Raw genomic sequence first — 15,441 nt, forward strand, 5'->3', positions numbered from 1 at the left:
ATGAGTGTGTGTGTGTGAGTGTATGTGTGTGGGTGTATCTATGAGTGTGTGGGTGTGTCTATGAGTGTGTGGGTGTGTCTATGAGTGTGTGGGTGTGTCTATGAGTGTGTGTGTGTGTGTCTATGAGTGTGTGGGTGTGTCTATGAGTGTGTGGGTGTGTCTATGAGTGTGTGGGTGTGTCTATGATTGTGTGGGTGTGTCTATGAGTGTGTGTGTGTATGTGTGTGGGTGTGTCTATGAGTGTGTGGGTGTGTCTATGATTGTGTGGGTGTGTCTATGAGTGTGTGGGTGTGTCTATGATTGTGTGGGTGTGTCTATGAGTGTGTGTGTGTCTTTGAGTGTATGTGTGTGGGTGTGTCTATGAGTCTGTGGGTGTGTCTATGATTGTGTGGGTGTGTCTATGAGTGTGTGGGTGTGTCTATGAGTGTGTGGGTGTGTCTATGAGTGTGTGAGTGTATGTGTGTGGGTGTGTCTATGAGTGTGTGGGTGTGTCTATGATTGTGTGGGTGTGTCTATGAGTGTGTGGGTGTGTCTATGAGTGTGTGTGTGTGTGTGAGTGTATGTGTGTGGGTGTGTCTATGAGTGTGTGGGTGTGTCTATGAGTGTGTGTGTGTGTGTCTATGAGTGTGTGGGTGTGTCTATGAGTGTGTGGGTGTGTCTATGAGTGTGTGTGTGTGAGTGTATGTGTGTGGGTGTGTCTATGAGTGTGTGGGTGTGTCTATGAGTGTGTGGGTGTGTCTATGAGTGTGTGGGTGTGTCTATGAGTGTGTGTGTGTGTGTCTATGAGTGTGTGGGTGTGTCTATGAGTGTGTGGGTGTGTCTATGAGTGTGTGGGTGTGTCTATGATTGTGTGGGTGTGTCTATGAGTGTGTGTGTGTATGTGTGTGGGTGTGTCTATGAGTGTGTGGGTGTGTCTATGATTGTGTGGGTGTGTCTATGAGTGTGTGGGTGTGTCTGTGATTGTGTGGGTGTGTCTATGAGTGTGTGTGTGTCTTTGAGTGTATGTGTGTGGGTGTGTCTATGAGTGTGTGGGTGTGTCTATGATTGTGTGGGTGTGTCTATGAGTGTGTGGGTGTGTCTATGAGTGTGTGGGTGTGTCTATGAGTGTGTGAGTGTATGTGTGTGGGTGTGTCTATGAGTGTGTGGGTGTGTCTATGATTGTGTGGGTGTGTCTATGAGTGTGTGGGTGTGTCTATGAGTGTGTGTGTGTGTGAGTGTATGTGTGTGGGTGTGTCTATGAGTGTGTGGGTGTGTCTATGAGTGTGTGTGTGTGTGTCTATGAGTGTGTGTGGGTGTGTCTATGAGTGTGTGGGTGTGTCTATGATTGTGTGGGTGTGTCTATGAGTGTGTGAGTGTGTCTATGAGTGTATGTGTGTGGGTGTGTCTATGATTGTGTGGGTGTGTCTATGAGTGTATGTGTGTGGGTGTGTCTATGAGTGTGTGTGGGTGTGTATATGAGTGTGTGGGTGTGTCTATGATTGTGTGGGTGTGTCTATGAGTGTGTGAGTGTATGTGTGTGGGTGTGTCTATGAGTGTGTGGGTGTGTCTATGATTGTGTGGGTGTGTCTATGTGTGTGTTGGTGTGTCTATGAGTGTGTGGGTGTGTCTATGTGTGGGTGTGTCTATGAGTGTGTGGGTGTGTCTATGAGTGTGTGTGTGTGTCTATGAGTGTGTGTGTGGGTGTGTCTATGATTGTGTGGGTGTGTCTATGAGTGTGTGTGTATGTGTGTGGGTGTGTCTATGAGTGTGTGTGTGTATGTGTGTGGGTGTGTCTATGAGTGTGTGTGTGTGAGTGTATGTTTGTGGGTGTGTTTATGATTGTGTGGGTGTGTCTATGAGTGTGTGGGTGTGTCTATGATTGTGTGGGTGTGTCTATGATTGTGTGGGTGTGTCTATGATTGTGTGGGTGTGTCTATGAGTGTGTGAGTGTATGTGTGTGGGTGTGTCTATGAGTGTGTGTGTGTGTTTATGATTGTGTGGGTGTGTCTATGTGTGAGTGTGTGGGTGTGTCTATGAGTGTGTGAGTGTGAGTGTATGTGTGTGGGTGTGTCTATGAGTGTGTGGGTGTGTCTATGAGTGTGTGAGTGTGAGTGGGTCTCTCTCTCAGGCGTCAATTTGGGGAGGCTGTCCACGAAGTTGCGGTGAAACAGAACACACTCGTGGTGAGTGGGTGAGTGGGTGAGTGAGTGAGTGTGTGAGTGAGTGGGTGAGTGAGTGAGTGAGTGGGTGAGTGAGTGGGTGAGTGAGTGAGTGGGTGAGTGAGTGAGTGAGTGGGTGAGTGGGTGAGTGAGTGGGTGGGTGAGTGAGTGGGTGAGTGAGTGAGTGGGTGGGTGAGTGAGTGGGTGGGTGAGTGAGTAGGTGGGTGAGTGAGTGGGTGAGTGGGTGAGTGGGTGAGTGAGTAGGTGGGTGAGTGAGTGTGTGAGTGAGTAGGTGGGTGAGTGAGTGAGTGGGTGAGTGAGTAGGTGGGTGAGTGAGTGAGTGGGTGAGTGAGTAGGTGGGTGAGTGAGTGGGTGAGTGAGTGGGTGAGTGAGTGAGTGGGTGAGTGAGTGGGTGGGTGAGTGAGTGGGTGAGTGAGTGAGTGGGTGGGTGAGTGAGTGGGTGGGTGAGTGAGTAGGTGGGTGAGTGAGTGGGTGAGTGAGTGGGTGAGTGAGTGAGTGGGTGAGTGAGTGGGTGGGTGAGTGAGTGGGTGGGTGAGTGAGTGGGTGGGTGAGTGAGTGGGTGAGTGAGTGGGTGAGTGAGTGAGTGGGTGAGTGAGTGGGTGGGTGAGTGAGTGGGTGGGTGAGTGGGTGAGTGAGTGGGTGAGTGAGTGGGTGAGTGGGTGAATGAGTGGGTGAGTGAGTGGGTGGGTGAGTGGGTGAGTGGGTGAGTGAGTGGGTGAGTGGGTGAATGAGTGGGTGAGTGAGTGGGTGGGTGAGTGGGTGAGTGGGTGAGTGAGTGAGTGAGTGGGTGAGTGAGTGGGTGGGTGAGTGGGTGAGTGGGTGGGTGAGTGGGTGAGTGAGTGGGTGAGTGAGTGGGTGAGTGAGTGGGTGAGTGGGTGAGTGAGTGGGTGAGTGGGTGAGTGGGTGAGTGAGTGGGTGAGTGAGTGGGTGGGTGAGTGAGTGAGTGAGTGGGTGAGTGAGTGGGTGGGTAGGTGAGTGGGTGAGTGAGTGGGTGGGTGAGTGAGTGGGTGAGTGAGTGGGTGGGTGAGTGGGTGAGTGAGTGGGTGAGTGAGTGGGTGAGTGGGTGAGTGAGTGAGTGGGTGAGTGAGTGGGTGAGTGAGTGGGTGGGTGAGTGAGTAGGTGAGTGAGTGGGTGAGTGAGTGGGTGAGTGAGTGAGTGGGTGGGTGAGTGGGTGGGTGGGTGAGTGAGTAGGTGAGTGAGTGGGTGAGTGAGTGGGTGAGTGGGTGAATGGGTGAGTGGGTGAGTGAGTGGGTGAGTGAGTGGGTGGGTGAGTGAGTGGGTGAGTGAGTGGGTGGGTGAGTGAGTGGGTGGGTGAGTGAGTGGGTGAGTGAGTGGGTGAGTGAGTGGGTGAGTGGGTGAATGGGTGAGTGGGTGAGTGAGTGGGTGAGTGAGTGGGTGGGTGAGTGAGTGGGTGAGTGAGTGGGTGGGTGAGTGAGTGGGTGAGTGAGTGGGTGAGTGGGTGAGTGAGTGGGTGAGTGAGTGGGTGAGTGAGTGAGTGGGTGGGTGAGTGAGTGGGTGAGTGAGTGAGTGGGTGAGTGAGTTACTGAGTGGGTGGGTGGGTAGGTGAGTGGGTGAGTGAGTGGGTAAGTGAGTGAGTGAGTGGGTGAGTGGGTGAGTGAGTGTGTGAGTGGGTGGGTGAGTGAGTGAGTGGGTGAGTGAGTGAGTGGGTGTGTGAGTGAGTGAGTGAGTAGGTGAGTGAGTGGGTGAGTGAGTGGGTGAGTGAGTGGGTGGGTGAGTGGGTGAGTGAGTGGGTGAGTGGGTGAGTGGGTGGATGAGTGAGTGAGTGAGTAAGTGGGTGAGTGAGTGAGTGGGTGAGTGAGTGGGTGAGTGAGTGAGTGAGTGCGTGGGTGAGTGAGTGAGTGGGTGGGTGAGTGGGTGAGTGGGTGGGTGAGTGAGTGGGTGAGTGAGTGGGTGAGTGAGTGGGTGAGTGAGTAGGTGAGTGAGTGGGTGAGTGGGTGAGTGAGTGGGTGAGTGGGTGGGTGACTGGGTGACTGAGTGGGTGGGTGAGTGGGTGGGTGAGTGGGTGAGTGGGTGAGTGAGTGGGTGAGTGGGTGAGTGACTGTGTGAGTGGGTGGGTGAGTGAGTGGGTGAGTGAGTGAGTGGGTGAGTGAGTAGGTGAGTGAGTGAGTGAGTGGGTGAGTGAGTGAGTGGGTGGGTGAGTGGGTGGGTGAGTGAGTGGGTGAGTGGGTGAATGAGTAGGTGAGTGGGTGAGTGGGTGAGTGAGTGAGTCGGTGAGTGAGTGGGTGAGTGTGTGAGTTAGTGAGTGTGTGAGTGATTGAGTGTGTGAGTGAGTGAGTAACTGAGTGAGTGAGTGAGTGTGTGAGTGGTTGAGTGAGTGAGTGAGTGTGTGAGTGGGTGAGTGGGTGAGTGAGTGGGTAAGTGAGTGAGTGAGTGGGTGAGTGGGTGAGTGAGTGGGTGAGTGGGTGGGTGAGTGAGTGAGTGAGTGGGTGGGTGAGTGGGTGAGTGAGTGGGTGAGTGGGTGGGTGAGTGAGTGAGTGAGAGGGTGAGTGAGTGAGTGGGTGGGTGAGTGAGTGAGTGAGTGAAAGGGTGAGTGAGTGAGTAGGTGAGTGAGTGGGTGAGTGAGTGGGTGAGTGAGTGGGTGGGTGAATGAGTGAGTGGGTGAGTGAGTGGGTGGGTGAGTGGGTGAGTGAGTGAGTGGGTGGGTGAGTGAGTGAGTGGGTGGGTGAGTGGGTGAGTGGGTGAGTGGGTGGGTGAGTGAGTGGGTGAGTGGGTGAGTGAGTGGGTGAGTGAGTAGGTGAGTGAGTGGGTGAGTGGGTGAGTGAGTGGGTGAGTGGGTGGGTGACTGGGTGACTGAGTGGGTGGGTGAGTGGGTGGGTGAGTGGGTGAGTGGGTGAGTGAGTGGGTGAGTGGGTGAGTGACTGGGTGAGTGGGTGGGTGAGTGAGTGGGTGAGTGAGTGGGTGGGTGGGTGAGTGAGTGAGTGGGTGAGTGAGTTAGTGGTTGGGTGAGTGAGTGAGTGAGTGGGTGAGTGAGTGAGTGGGTGAGTGAGTGAGTGGGTGAGTGATTGTATGAGTGGGTGGGTGAGTGAGTGGGTGAGTGAGTGAGTGGTTGAGTGAGTAAGTGAGTGAGTGAGTGGGTGAGTGAGTGAGTGGGTGGGTGAGTGGGTGGGTGAGTGAGTGGGTGAGTGGGTGAGTGAGTAGGTGAGTGGGTGAGTGGGTGAGTGAGTGAGTGGGTGAGTGAGTGGGTGAGTGTATGAGTTAGTGAGTGTGTGAGTGAGTGAGTTTGTGAGTGAGTGAGTAACTGAGTGAGTGAGTGTGTGAGTGGTTGAGTGAGTGAGTGACTGAGTGAGTGAGTGTGTGAGTGTGTGAGTGAGTGTGTGAGTGTGTGAGTGAGTGAGTGTATGAGTGAGTGACTGAGTGTGTGTGAGTGTGTGAGTTAGTGAGTGACTGAGTGAGTGAGTGTTTGTGTGAGTTAGTGGAGTGAGTGTGTGAGTGAGTGTGTGAGTGAGTGGGTGAGTGGGTGAGTGTGTGAGTGAGTGTGTGAGTGTGTGAGTGAGTGAGTGTATAAGTGAGTGACTGAGTGTGTGAGTGAGTGTGTGAGTTAGTGAGTGACTGAGTGAGTGAGTGTTTGTGTGAGTTAGTGGATTGTGTGTGAGTGAGTGAGTGTGTGAGTGAGTGGGTGAGTGTGTGAGTGAGTGGGTGAGTGACTGAGTGAGTGAGTGAGCGAGTGACTGAGTGTGTGAGTGTGTGAGTGAGTGGGTGAGTGGGTGAGTGACTGAGTGGGTGAGTGGGTGAGTGACTGGGTGAGTGAGTGAGTGAGTCGGTGTGTGAGTGTGTGAGTTAGTGAGTGTTTGAGTGAGTGAGTGAGTTTGTGAGTGAGTGTGTGAGTTAGTGAGTGAGTGTGTGAGTGAGTGAGTGTATGAGTGTGTGAGTGAGTGAGTGTATGAGTGTGTGAGTGGTTGAGTGTGTGGGTGAGTGAGTGAGTGGGTGAGTGGGTGGGTGAGTGAGTGACTGAGTGAGTGGGTGAGTGAGTGAGTGAGTGACTGAGTGAGTGAGTGTATTAGTGTGTGAGTGAGTTAGTGAGTTAGTGAGTGTGTGAGTGAGTGAGTGGGTGGTTGAGTGAGTCTGTGAGTGAGTGGGTGAGTGGGTGAGTGAGTGAGTGAGTGTGTGAGTGAGTGTGTGGGTGAGTAAGTGGGTGAGTGAGTGAGTGAGTGGGTGGTTGAGTGAGTGAGTGTGTGAGTGAGTGTGTGGGTGAGAGAGTGAGTGTGTGAGTTAGTGTATGAGTGAGTGTGTAAGTAGGTGAATGTGTGTTGGTGAGTTAGTGAGTGAGTGAGTGGGTGAGTGAGTGACTGAGTGAGTGACTGTGTGAGTGAGTGTGTGAGTGAATAAGTGAGTGAGTGTGTGAGTGTGTGAGTGAGTGTGTGTGTGAGTGAGTGTGTGAGTGAGTGTGTGAGTGAGTGTGTGAGTGAGTGAGTGGGTGAGTGTGTGAGTGAGTGGGTGAGTGTGTGAGTGAGTGTGTGAGTGAGTGTGTGAGTGAGTGTGTGATTGAGTGAATGGGTGAGTGTGTGAGTGAGTGTGTGAGTGAGTGGGTGAGTGAGTGAGTGAGTGATGGGTGGGTGCGTGAGTGAGTGAGTGTATGAGTGAGTGTGTGAGTGTGTGTGTGAGTGTGTGTGTGAGTGTGTTAGTCAGTTAGTGTGTGAGTCAGTGTATGAGTGAGTGTGTGAGTGTGTGTCTGTGTAACTGCACTTGCCCCTGCTGTCTGCTGACGCTACCTGGGGGTTCTTTGCCTCTCTCTGTGTAGTGAGGGCAGAGGCCACGGGTCTCGGATCGCAGGGCCATGAACCATCACGTGGTGCGACCAGGTAACGTCACGTGGTGTAGTGGTGGTGGTGGTGGTGATGATGGTGGTGATGGTGGTGGTGGTGATGGTGGTGGTGGTGATGTTGATGGTGGTGGGGATGGTGGTGGTGATGGTGGTGGTGATGGTGGTGATGGTGGTGATGGTGGTGGTGGTGATGGTGGTGATGGTGGTGATGGTGGTGGTGATGGTGGTGATGGTGGTGGTGATGGTGGTGGTAGTGGTGGTGGTGGTGATGGTGGTGGTGGTGGTGATGGTGGTGGTGGTGGTGATGGTGGTGGTGGTGGTGATGGTGGTGGTGATGGGGGTGGTAGTGGTGGTGGTGGTGATGGTGGTGGTGGTGGTGATGGTGGTGGTGGTGGTGATGGTGGTGGTGGTGGTGATGGTGGTGGTGGTGGTGATGATGGTGGTGATGGTGGTGGTAGTGGTGATGGTGGTGGTTGTGGTGGTGGTGGTGGTGGTGGTGATGGTGGTGGTGGTGGTGATGGTGGTGGTGGTGGTGATGGTGGTGGTTGTGGTGGTGGTGGTGGTGGTGGTGGTGATGGTGGTGGTGGTGGTGATGGTGGTGGTGGTGGTGATGGTGGTGGTGATGGGGGTGGTGATGGTGGTGATGGTGGTGATGGTGGTGGTAGTGGTGGTGATGGTGGTGATGGTTGTGGTGATGGTGGTGGTGTAGTGGTGGTGGTGGTGGTGATGGTGGTGGTGGTGGTGGTGATGGTAGTAGTGATGGTGGTGTTGATGGTGGTGATGGTGGTGATGGTGGTGATGGTAGTGGTGGTGGTGGTGATGGTGGTGGTGGTGGTGCTGGTGGTGGTGGTGGTGGTGCTGGTGGTGGTGGTGATGGTGATGGTGGTGATGGTGGTGATGGTAGTGGTGGTAGTGATGGTAGTGATGGTGATGATGGTGGTGCTGGTGGTGGTGGTGTAGTGGTGGTGATGGTGATGATGGTGGTGGTGGTGGTGGTGTAGTGGTGGTGATGGTGATGATGGTGGTGGTGGTGGTGATGGTGGTGATGGTGGTGATGGTGATGATGGTGGTGGTGGTGGTGTAGTGGTGGTGATGGGGGTGGTGGTGGTGGTGTAGTGGTGGTGGTGGTGATGATGGTGATGATGGTGGTGGTGGTGATGGTGGTGGTGATGGCGGTGGTGGTGGTGGTGGTGGTGTAGTGGTGGTAGTGGTGATGGTGGTGGTGATGGTGGTGATGGTGGTGGTGGTGGTGATGGTGGTGGTGATGGCGGTGGTGGTGGTGGTGGTGGTGTAGTGGTGGTGGTGGTGGTGATGGCGGTGGTGGTGGTGGTGGTGTAGTGGTGATGGTGGTGGTGGTGATGGTGGTGGTGGTGGTGGTGGTAGTGGTGGTGATGGTGGTGGTGGTGGTGATGATGGTGATGGTGGTGGTGATGGTGGTGGTGATGGTGGTGGTGATGGTGGTGATGGTGGTGGTGGTGATGGTGGTGGTGGTGTAGTGGTGGTGGTGGTGATGGTGGTGGTGATGATGGTGATGGTGGTGGTGATGGTGGTGGTGATGGTGGTGGTGATGGTGGTGATGGTGGTGGTGATGATGGTGATGGTGGTGGTGATGGTGGTGATGGTGGTGGTGGTGGTGATTTTGATGGTGGTGGTGATGGTGGTGATGTTGATGGTGGTGATGGTGGTGGTGGTGGTGTAGTGGTGGTGGTGGTGGTGATGGTGGTGGTGGTGCTAGTGGTGGTGATGGTGGTGATGGTGATGGTGGTGGTGGTGATGATGGTGATGGTGGTGGTGATGGTGGTGGTGATGGTGGTGGTGATGGTGGTGATGGTGGTGGTGGTCGTGGTGGTGGTGGTGGTGGTGATGGTGGTGATGGTGGTGGTGATGGTGGTGGTGGTGGTGGTGGTGGTGGCGGTGATTTTGATGGTGGTGGTGATGGTGGTGATGTTGATGGTGGTGATGGTGGTGGTGGTGATGATTGTCGGGCAAAAACAACCCCCTACCTCTTCGCAGTGCCGGACGGGCAACTTTCTTGTGGACAATGCTGTGGGGGGAGATCCAATTTTGATTGGCTCCTCCCCTCATGGCGTCTGTGTCCACCACAGGGGCTAAACGGGGGCTCTGGCCGGGTGCGAGGGGCTGGTAACCCCTCCACCAACACCAGAGTCAGAAGATCTGTCTGTGTAGGTCCCAGCCGCTGATACTCTAGAATTAGCGGTAGGCCTGTGGGTAAGTCCCCGCCAAACACCGGAGTCAGAGGATCTGTGTGTGTAGGTCTCAGCCACGCGAGGTACTCTAGAATTAGCGGTAGGCCTGTGGGTAAGTTCCCCGCTGAGACCGGAGTCAGGAGATCTGTGTGTGTAGGTCCCAGCCACCGGAGGTACTCTAGAATTAGCGGTAGGCCTGTGGGTAAGTCCCCTCTGAGACCGGAGTCAGGAGATCTGTGTGTGTAGGTCCCAGCCACGCGAGGTACTCTAGAATTAGCGGTAGGCCTGTGGGTAAGTCCCCCTGAGACCGGAGTCAATAGATCTGTGTGTGTAGGTCTCAGCCACCGGAGGTACTCTAGAATTAGCGGTAGGCCTGTGGGTGAGTCCCCGCTGAGACCGGAGTCAGGAGATCTGTGTGTGTAGGTCTCAGCCGCTGGTACTCTAGAATTAGCGGTAGGAGTGTGGGTAAGTCCCCGCTGAGACCGGAGTCAGGAGATCTTTGTGTGTAGGTCTCAGCCACCCGAGGTACTCTAGAGTTAGCGGTAGGCCTGTGGGTAAGTCACCGCTGAGACCAGAATCAGGAGATCTGTGTGTGTAGGTCTGAGGCCGGAGGTACTCTAGAATTAGCGATAGGCCTGTGGGTAAGTCCCCGCTGAGACCGGAGTCAGGAGATCTGTGTGTGTAGGTCCCAGTAGGAGTACTCTAGAATTAGCGGTAGGCCTGTGGGTAAGTCCCCCTGAGACCGGAGTCAGGAGATCTGTGTGTGTAGGTCTCAGACACGCGAGGTACTCTAGAATTAGCGGTAGGCGTGTGGGTAAGTCCCCGCTGAGACCGGAGTCAGGAGATCTGTGTGTGTAGGTCTCAGCCACGCGAGGTACTCTAGAATTAGCGGTAGGCCTGTGGCTAAGTCCCCGCTGAAACCGGAGTCAATAGATCTGTGTGTGTAGGTCCCAGTAGGAGTACTCTAGAATGAGCGGTAGGCCTGTGGCTAAGTCCCCGCTGAGACCGGAGTCAGGAGATCTGTGTGAGTAGGTCCCAGTAGGAGTACTCTAGAATTTGCGGTAGGAGTGTGGGTAAGTCCCCGCTGAGATCGGAGTCAGGAGATCTGTGTGTGTAGGTCCCAGCCACGCGAGGTACTCTAGAATTAGCGGTAGGCCTGTGGGTACGTCCCCGCTGAGACCGGAGTCAGGAGATCTGTGTGTGTAGGTCTCAGACACAGGAGGTACTCTAGAATTAGTGGTAGGCCTGTGGGTAAGTCCCCGCTGAGACCGGAGTCAGGAGATCTGTGTGTGTAGGTCTCAGTTGGAGTACTCTAGAATTAGCGGTAGGCCTGTGGGTAAGTTCCCGCTGAGACCGGAGTCAGAGGATCTGTGTGTGTAGGTCCCAGTTGGAGGTACTCTAGAATTAGCGGTAGGCCTGTGGGTAAGTCCCCGCCAAACACCGGAGTCACAGGATCTGTGTTTGTAGGTCCCAGCCGTAGGTACTCTAGAATTAGCGGTAGGCCTGTGGGTAAGTCCCCGCTGAGACCGGAGTCAGGAGATCTGTGTGTGTAGGTCTCAGCCACGGGAGGTACTCTAGAATTAGCGGTAGGCCTGTGGGTAAGTTCCCGCTGAGACCGGAGTCAGAGGATCTGTGTGTGTAGGTCCCAGCCACGCGAGGTACTCTAGAATTAGCGGTAGGCCTGTGGGTAAGTTCCCGCTGAGACCGGAGTCAGGAGATCTGTGTGTGTAGGTCTCAGCCACGCGAGGTACTCTAGAATTAGCGGTAGGACTGTGGGTAAGTCCCCGCTGAGACCGGAGTCAGGAGATCTGTGTGTGTAGGTCCCAGCCACGGGAGGTACTCTAGAATTAGCGGTAGGCCTGTGGGTAAGTCCGCGCTGAGACCGGAGTCAATAGATCTGTGTGTGTAGGTCCCAGTAGGAGTACTCTAGAATTAGCGGTAGGCCTGTGGGTAAGTCCCCGCTGAGACCGGAATCAGGAGATCTGTGTGAGTAGGTCTCAGCCGCTGGTACTCTAGAATTAGCGGTAGGCCTGTGGGTAAGTCCCCGCCAAACACCGGAGTCAGTAGATCTGTGTGTCTACATCCCAGCCACGCGAGGTACTCTAGAGTTAGCGGTAGTCCTGTGGGTAAGTCCCCGCTGAGACCGGAATCAGGAGATCTGTGTGAGTAGGTCTCAGCCGCTGGTACTCTAGAATTAGCGATAGGCCTGTGGGTAAGTCCCCGCTGAGACCGGAGTCAGTAGATCTGTGTGTGTAGGTCCCAGACACGCGAGGTACTCTAGAATTAGCGATAGGCCTGTGGGTAGGTCCCCGCTGAGACCGGAGTCAGGAGATCTGTGTGTGTAGATCTCAGTGGGAGTACCTCTAGAATTAGCGGTAGGCCTGTGGGTAAGTCCCCGCTGAGACCGGAATCAGGAGATCTGTGTGAGTAGTTCTCAGCCGCTGGTACTCTAGAATTAGCGGTAGGCCTGTGGGTAAGTCCCCGCTGAGACCGGAGTCAGTAGATCTGTGTGTGTAGGTCCCAGCCACGCGAGGTACTCTAGAATTAGCGATAGGCCTGTGGGTAAGTCCCCGCTGAGACCGGAGTCAGTAGATCTGTGTGTGTAGGTCTCAGCCACGCGAGGTACTCTAGAATTAGCGGTAGGCCTGTGGGTAAGTCCCCGCCAAACACCGGAGTCAGAGGATCTGTGTGTGTAGGTCTCAGCCACAGGAGGTACTCTAGAATTAGCGGTAGGAGTGTGGGTAAGTCCCCTCTGAGACCGGAGTCAGGAGATCTGTGTGTGTAGGTCTCAGCCACGGGAGGTACTCTAGAATTAGCGTTAGGCCTGTGGGTAAGTCCCCGCTGAGACCGGAGTCAGTAGATCTGTGTGTGTAGGTCTCAGCCACGCGAGGTACTCTAGAATTAGCGGTAGGCCTGTGGGTAAGTCCCCGCTGAGACCGGCGTCTGGAGATCTGTGTGTGTAGGTCTCACCCACCGGAGGTACTCTAGAATTAGCGGTAGGCCTGTCGGTAAGTTCCCGCTGAGACCGGAGTCAGAGTATCTGTCTGTGTAGGTATCAGCCGCTGGTACTCTAGAATTAGCGGTAGGCCTGTGGGTAAGTCCCCGCTGAGACCGGAGTCAGGAGATCTGTGTGTGTAGGTCTCAGCCACAGGAGGTACTCTAGAATTAGCGGTAGGCCTGTGGGTAAGTCCCCTCCAAACACCGGAGTCAGAGGATCTGTGTGTGTAGGTCTCAGCCGCTGGTACTCTAGAATTAGCGGTAGGTGTGTGGGTAAGTCCCCGCTGAGACCGGAGTCAGGAGATCTGTGTGTAGGTCTCAGCCACAGGAGGTACTCTAGAATTAGCGGTAGGCCTGTGGGTAAGTCCCCGCTGAGACCGGAGTCAGAGTATCTGTCTGTGTAGGTATCAGCCACGGGAGTACTCTAGAATTAGCGGTAGGCCTGTGGGTAAGTCCCCCTGAGACCGGAGTCAGGAGATCTGTGTGTGTAGGTCCCAGCCACGCGAGGTACTCTAGAGTTAGCGGTAGGAGTGTGGGTTAGTCCCCGCTGAGACCGGCGTCTGGAGATCTGTGTGTGTAGGTCTCAGGCCGGAGGTACTCTAGAATTAGCGTTAGGCCTGTGGGTAAGTTCCCCGTCAAACACCGGAGTCAGTAGATCTGTGTGTTGGTCCCAGCCGTAAGTTCTCTAGAATTAACGGTAGGCCTGTGGGTGAGTCCCCGCTGAGACCGGAGTCAGGAGATCTGTGTGTGTAGGTCCCAGCCACGCGAGGTACTCTAGAATTAGCGATAGGCCTGTGGGTAGGTCCCCGCTGAGACCGGAGTCAGGAGATCTGTGTGTGTAGGTCTCAGCCACGCGAGGTACTCTAGAATTAGCGGTAGGTGTGTGGGTAAGTCCCCGCTGAGACCGGCGTCTGGAGATCTGTGTGTGTAGGTCTCAGCCACAGGAGGTACTCTAGAATTAGCGGTAGGCCTGTGGGTAAGTCACCGCTGAGACCGGAGTCAGGAGATCTGTGTGTGTAGGTCCCAGTAGGAGTACTCTAGAATTAGCGGTAGGCCTGTGGGTAAGTCCCCGCGGAGACCGGAGTCAGGAGATCTGTGTGTGTAGGTCTCAGCCACAGGAGGTACTCTAGAGTTAGCGGTAGGCCTGTGGGTAAGTCCCCGCTGAGATTGGAGTCAGAAGATCTGTGTGTGTAGGTCTCAGCCGCTGGTACTCTAGAACTAGTGGTAGGCCTGTGGGTGAGTTCTAGATTTGAAGCTTTCGTGACTGCAAGGATCGATACTAAATTTTGATTTAAAGCTTTCGTGACTGCAGTAATTCATATTCTTAGTTCTTTCGGTAAAGTCACCACGTTGAAGGGAAACAATAAAATAATACAATATATATAAAACAATAAAAAATTATATTCTTAGTTTTTTCGGTAAAGTCACGTTGAAGAGAAACAACAAAATAACAAAATATATATAAAACAATAAAAAATTCTCACGACGTTTCGACCATAACTCAAACGGTCATCATCAGGTGTGTCGGTTTGCATAAATTTATTTTGAAAACGGCATATTTATTTATTTATTTATATGAAAATAACGTTTGCGTCACGCGCAACGATTGGCTGTTTGCCAGGACTAGTCCATTTATTTTTTGAAAAGAGGAGGGGGGAGACGAAATTTGTTTTTATGTATGCTGTCTGAAAGGCACTGTAAGCGTGAACAATCAATCAAGAACTGAAATGATTTATCAAATCTTTCCAATGATTGCTAAGATAGAATCCATCTTCTCGGTTGAAATTGTCTCTGTGTTTGTATATGTGGATAGCCTCATGAACGAATCTCTCATGGAAGCCAGATGGCTTACAAATAAAAAATTCTCACGACGTTTCGACCATAACACAAAGGGTCGTCATCAGGTGTGTTGGTTTGCTTAAATTTATTTATTTTTAGCTACCATGATGAGAGATTCGTTCATGAGGCTATCCACATATACAAGCACAGAGACAATTTCCACCGAGAAGATGGATTCCGGCTTAGCAATCATTGGAAGGATTTGATAAACCATTTCAGGTCTTAATTGATTGTTCACGCTTACGGTGGCTTTCAGACAGCATACATTATAAAAAAATTCGTCTCCCCCCTCCTCTTTTCAGAACATAGATGGACTCGTCCTTGTAAACAAATTGCCAAATCGCTGCGCGTGGCGCTGACGTTATTTATAAATAAATAAATACACCGTTTAAAAATAAATAAATTTATGCGAACCGACACACCTGATGACGACCCTTTGTGTTATGGTCGAAACGTCGTGAGAATTTTTTATTGTTTTATATATATATATAAATTATTATTTTATTGTTTCCCTTCAACGTGGCGGTGACTTTACCGAAAGAACTAAGAATAGGATCGATACTCTTCGGTTCTATTGGGTAAAGTCAGCACGTAGGTAAAACAATAAAATAAAAAGGTCCCCGGTCTGAGCGTGGTTGTGTTTCGCTAAATTCTACTGTTTGATTTGTACTAGGTGCCTCTGTGGATGTGTAAGCTTTGACTTTAACTTAGCTATTTCAATGCTAAATTCTATGCTAATTCCTTTGTCAAGGGGTGCCTCGGTGGATGTATATGCTTTGACTTTAACATAGCCATTTCTGTGACCAGTCACAAGCTAATCACTCAGCCATTTCAATGCTAAATTCTATGCTAATTCCTTTGTCAAGGGGTGCCTCTGTGGATGTGTATACTTTAACTTAGCTATTTCAATGCTAAATTCTATGCTAATTCCTTTGTCAAGGGGTGCCTCTGTGGATGTGTATGCTTTGACTTTAACATAGCCATTTCTGTGACCAGTCACAAGTTAATCACTCAGCTATTTCAATGCTAAATTCTATGCTAATTCCTTTGTCAAGGGGTGCCTCTGTGGATGTGTATGCTTTGACTTTAACATAGCCATTTCTGTGACCAGTCACAAGCTAATCACTCAGCTATTTCAATGATAAAGTCTCCTGTTTGATTTGTACTAGTTGCCTCTGCGGATGTGTAAGCTTTAACTTCAACATAGCTATTTCTGTGACCAGTTACAAGCTAATCACCCAGCTATTTCAATGCTAAATTCTCCTGTTTGATTTGTACTAGGTGCCTCTGTGGATGTATATGCTCTAACTTTAACATAGCCATTTCTGTGACCAGTCACAAGCTAATCACTCAGCTATTTCAATGCTAAATTCTCCTGTTTGATTTGTACTAGGTGCCTCGGTGAATGTGTATGCTCTGACTTTAACATAGCCGTTTCTGTGACCAGTTACAAGCT

General features: G+C 52.4%; 1 protein-coding gene across 2 annotated transcripts in view; it reads left to right on the top strand.

Moving 5' to 3' along the window:
- Positions 1–1,975: 1,975 nt before the first annotated feature.
- The window catches only part of LOC116936987 (CMP-N-acetylneuraminate-beta-galactosamide-alpha-2,3-sialyltransferase 4-like), a 54,916-nt gene continuing 41,450 nt past the window's right edge, over positions 1,976–15,441 (top strand). For both annotated transcript variants that reach the window (XM_076057387.1, XM_076057388.1), the window contains exons 1-2: positions 1,976–2,162; positions 6,919–6,979. In XM_076057387.1, the coding sequence (XP_075913502.1) occupies positions 6,955–6,979 (25 nt within the window). In that variant the 5' untranslated portion in view covers positions 1,976–2,162; positions 6,919–6,954. The remainder of the gene's footprint in view (positions 2,163–6,918; positions 6,980–15,441) is intronic.

The sequence above is a fragment of the Petromyzon marinus genome, chromosome 82, assembly GCF_048934315.1.
Source record: "Petromyzon marinus isolate PM22_M1 ecotype Great Lakes invasive population chromosome 82, UKy_Petmar_22M1.pri1.0, whole genome shotgun sequence".
In the NCBI taxonomy this organism is placed as follows: Eukaryota; Metazoa; Chordata; class Hyperoartia; order Petromyzontiformes; family Petromyzontidae; genus Petromyzon; species Petromyzon marinus.